At 42.8% G+C, this 2500-nt stretch overlaps 1 protein-coding gene across 3 annotated transcripts in view; it reads right to left on the reverse strand.

The window, feature by feature from the left end:
* The window catches only part of LOC122243889 (uncharacterized), a 59811-nt gene that overhangs the window by 34285 nt on the left and 23026 nt on the right, over positions 1–2500 (reverse strand). The window contains exons 1-2 of one of the 3 annotated variants that reach the window (XM_043001628.2): positions 1686–1780; positions 546–850 (exon numbers count right to left, since the gene is read on the reverse strand). The exons of the other annotated variants lie outside the window; for them this stretch is intronic. Of the exons in view, the coding sequence (XP_042857562.2) occupies positions 546–550 (5 nt within the window). The 5' untranslated portion in view covers positions 551–850; positions 1686–1780. Of the gene's footprint in view, positions 1–545; positions 851–1685; positions 1781–2500 lie in introns of those variants that run through there. 3 annotated transcript variants of the gene reach the window in all.

The following is a 2500-nucleotide window of genomic DNA, read 5'->3' on the forward strand; positions in this document are numbered from 1 at the left end:
CAAGCCACCGAGGAACTTCGCATCCCAGAAGCAGCCACAGCCATTACACGAATCCCACCGAGCGCATCCTATGGCAGTTTCGAGACCCATGGTAAGAGAATCGGAGTTCTCGTATGTTATAAAGTGTAAATATCCGTTACAATCTGCATGCCGTGTTTTAGAGCCTCTGTGCGAGACTGTGGGAATTGCAGTTATTTATATTGTTTATTTTTCTTTTTCTTTTTGTTTTGTACCCCGCTGTTGTCAGGCTTCAAACATCACCGTATCGGGTCGAATCAAGCTGTCTAACTGCCCGAGCAAGGATGTAAGTTGAAATGTCGCTTGATTTACATCCAAATATGATCATGTCACCCAACCAAGAAAAACATGTTAGGCACCGAGTGATCTTAACGTCAAGGTCATACATCCTTTGGATACATCCTTTTGATACATATGACACAGACAGCACACGCCAGACCACCTAAACTTCCACCCACACGCTTCAGAGACGACAACAGGTCGTGATGTAAGAAGCACTTTGTCCTTGAACCTTCTGAATTACGTACCCCATATTGTTCTATGCAGTGTTGATGACGTCAGTCGCTGGAGGACCAGGTGAACCTCAGAGACCTTCCTGGGCGATGATTGGTGGAGTTGGAGTGAGGTGATCTGCGGTCCTGACCCCTCCGTTAACGACGAGAGATCGGGAGATCGGTTTCTCTTTCACTGTTTAAATCACTGCTACGACCACTTTTTTTTATCTCTCTTCTTTTTTCTCTTCTGTCACTGTATCTTTACACCCGTGTCAATAATACTTCTTTCTATAAAATCGATATCATTAACAGTTATCAGCACAGCCTGTTCATATCATCTGTAACGCACAGAATAGAGTCATGAGCACAAGACGCTGGTTGGGAGGGACTTCCACAAGCACACGGAGGAACGCAGGCAGAAAGGAGGGCACGGATGGGATGTCAGGGGATGGGGGGGATTGGGGGGGAGGGGGGGACCACGTAGGCCTACCGTCTATGAAAGTACTGTAGGCCTATGCCTGTGGGTCATCGTATTTTCGTTGTGGATGGAATGGTCGCTTGATTTAATAACGCCGTTATGTACACTTCTTGAGTGTGAATAAACTCGCATGTTTTGAGTAAAGTTACAAGATTTACGAAATACAACCAGCCTTTCGAGACAAGTCTTTTAAAATTCTATAATGTATAGGTATGCGGGTTTAAGAAATACGATATAATTAAGGGTCAGGGCGAGGGTTAATAACTCTTGGCGAGGCCGGACTAAGGAACACAAACAACAAAGTCTAGTCAAAGAAAATGGTTTAGGGGAATCACTTCTATTCGCATAGACGCTTGATTTTTTTTATAGCAATACTTTAAAGACATAAATCGGCTAGCGACAAATCTTCATACACAGCTGTTTATGTAAACAATTACGGTGAAATTGTCCCGCACACAGTATACGACTGACTGTCCGTCCGTGACATTAAGAAAGTGTGTGCTTATGTATACATACATACATATATACATATATATATATATATATATATATATATATATATATATATATATATATATATATATATATATATATATATATATATATATATATATATATATATATATATATAAACACACGTGACACACAAACGCACAGTCTAAAAGCGCGAAGGGGTCGGGAAACACACAACACACCGAACAAGGAAGGCGGATGGCGACGGGTACACGCTGTGCCTGTCGCGCGGAGAAACACAAACGCAGACCAGCTCGCTTCGTGGCCAGAAGGGAACTGACTCTTGGACGGAGTTGGGAGTCTGCTCAAGCCCCCCTGGGACGTCGGCCATGGGGGTAAGGGGGAGGGGAGAGGAGGGGAGAGAGGGATGGGACGGGACGGGAGAGGAGAAGAGAGGGAGGGGAGGGGCTTAGGGATGGGGTGTTAGAAAGGGAGGGGAGGGGAGGAGAGGGGAGGGGAGGGGGGGAGGGAGGAGGAAGGTGAATACAACCCACGAGGTCGGCGGCTACTTCCCCCCACCCTCCCCCTCCATCCCCTCCCTCCCCCCTCCCCCTCCTCCTCCTCCTCTCCTCACCCAAGCGTGGACGTCGAGACTCCTTTACTCTCCTTTCCCATTTCCCTTACGCCCTCTTTTCGTTTCTCTTGTATGTGTAATTACTCTTTTTTTATTCACCCCTTTACTTAAAGCGTCTGAATCATTACGTTTTATTTATCATCACTATTATTATTACCATATTTATTTAGAGTGTTATTATGAACATCTTACCATTTTCATCACCTCGCTTGTTATTGTAATATATATATATGTATATCCGTTTCATTATTATCATCATCATAATTATCATTATTTTAGTCAGTAATTTATCATAACCATTATTATCATTATGCACTTTCCGGCGATGCTATTATATTATTTTAGTTGATGTAATTATCATTGTTATCATTATAATTTTTATTATTATTTTATATCATCATTATTATCTTTACTATTATCATT

The sequence above is a fragment of the Penaeus japonicus genome, unplaced genomic scaffold (assembly GCF_977035675.1).
Source record: "Penaeus japonicus unplaced genomic scaffold, GWHDUDI00000001_assembly GWHDUDI00000020, whole genome shotgun sequence".
Taxonomy (NCBI): domain Eukaryota; kingdom Metazoa; phylum Arthropoda; class Malacostraca; order Decapoda; family Penaeidae; genus Penaeus; species Penaeus japonicus.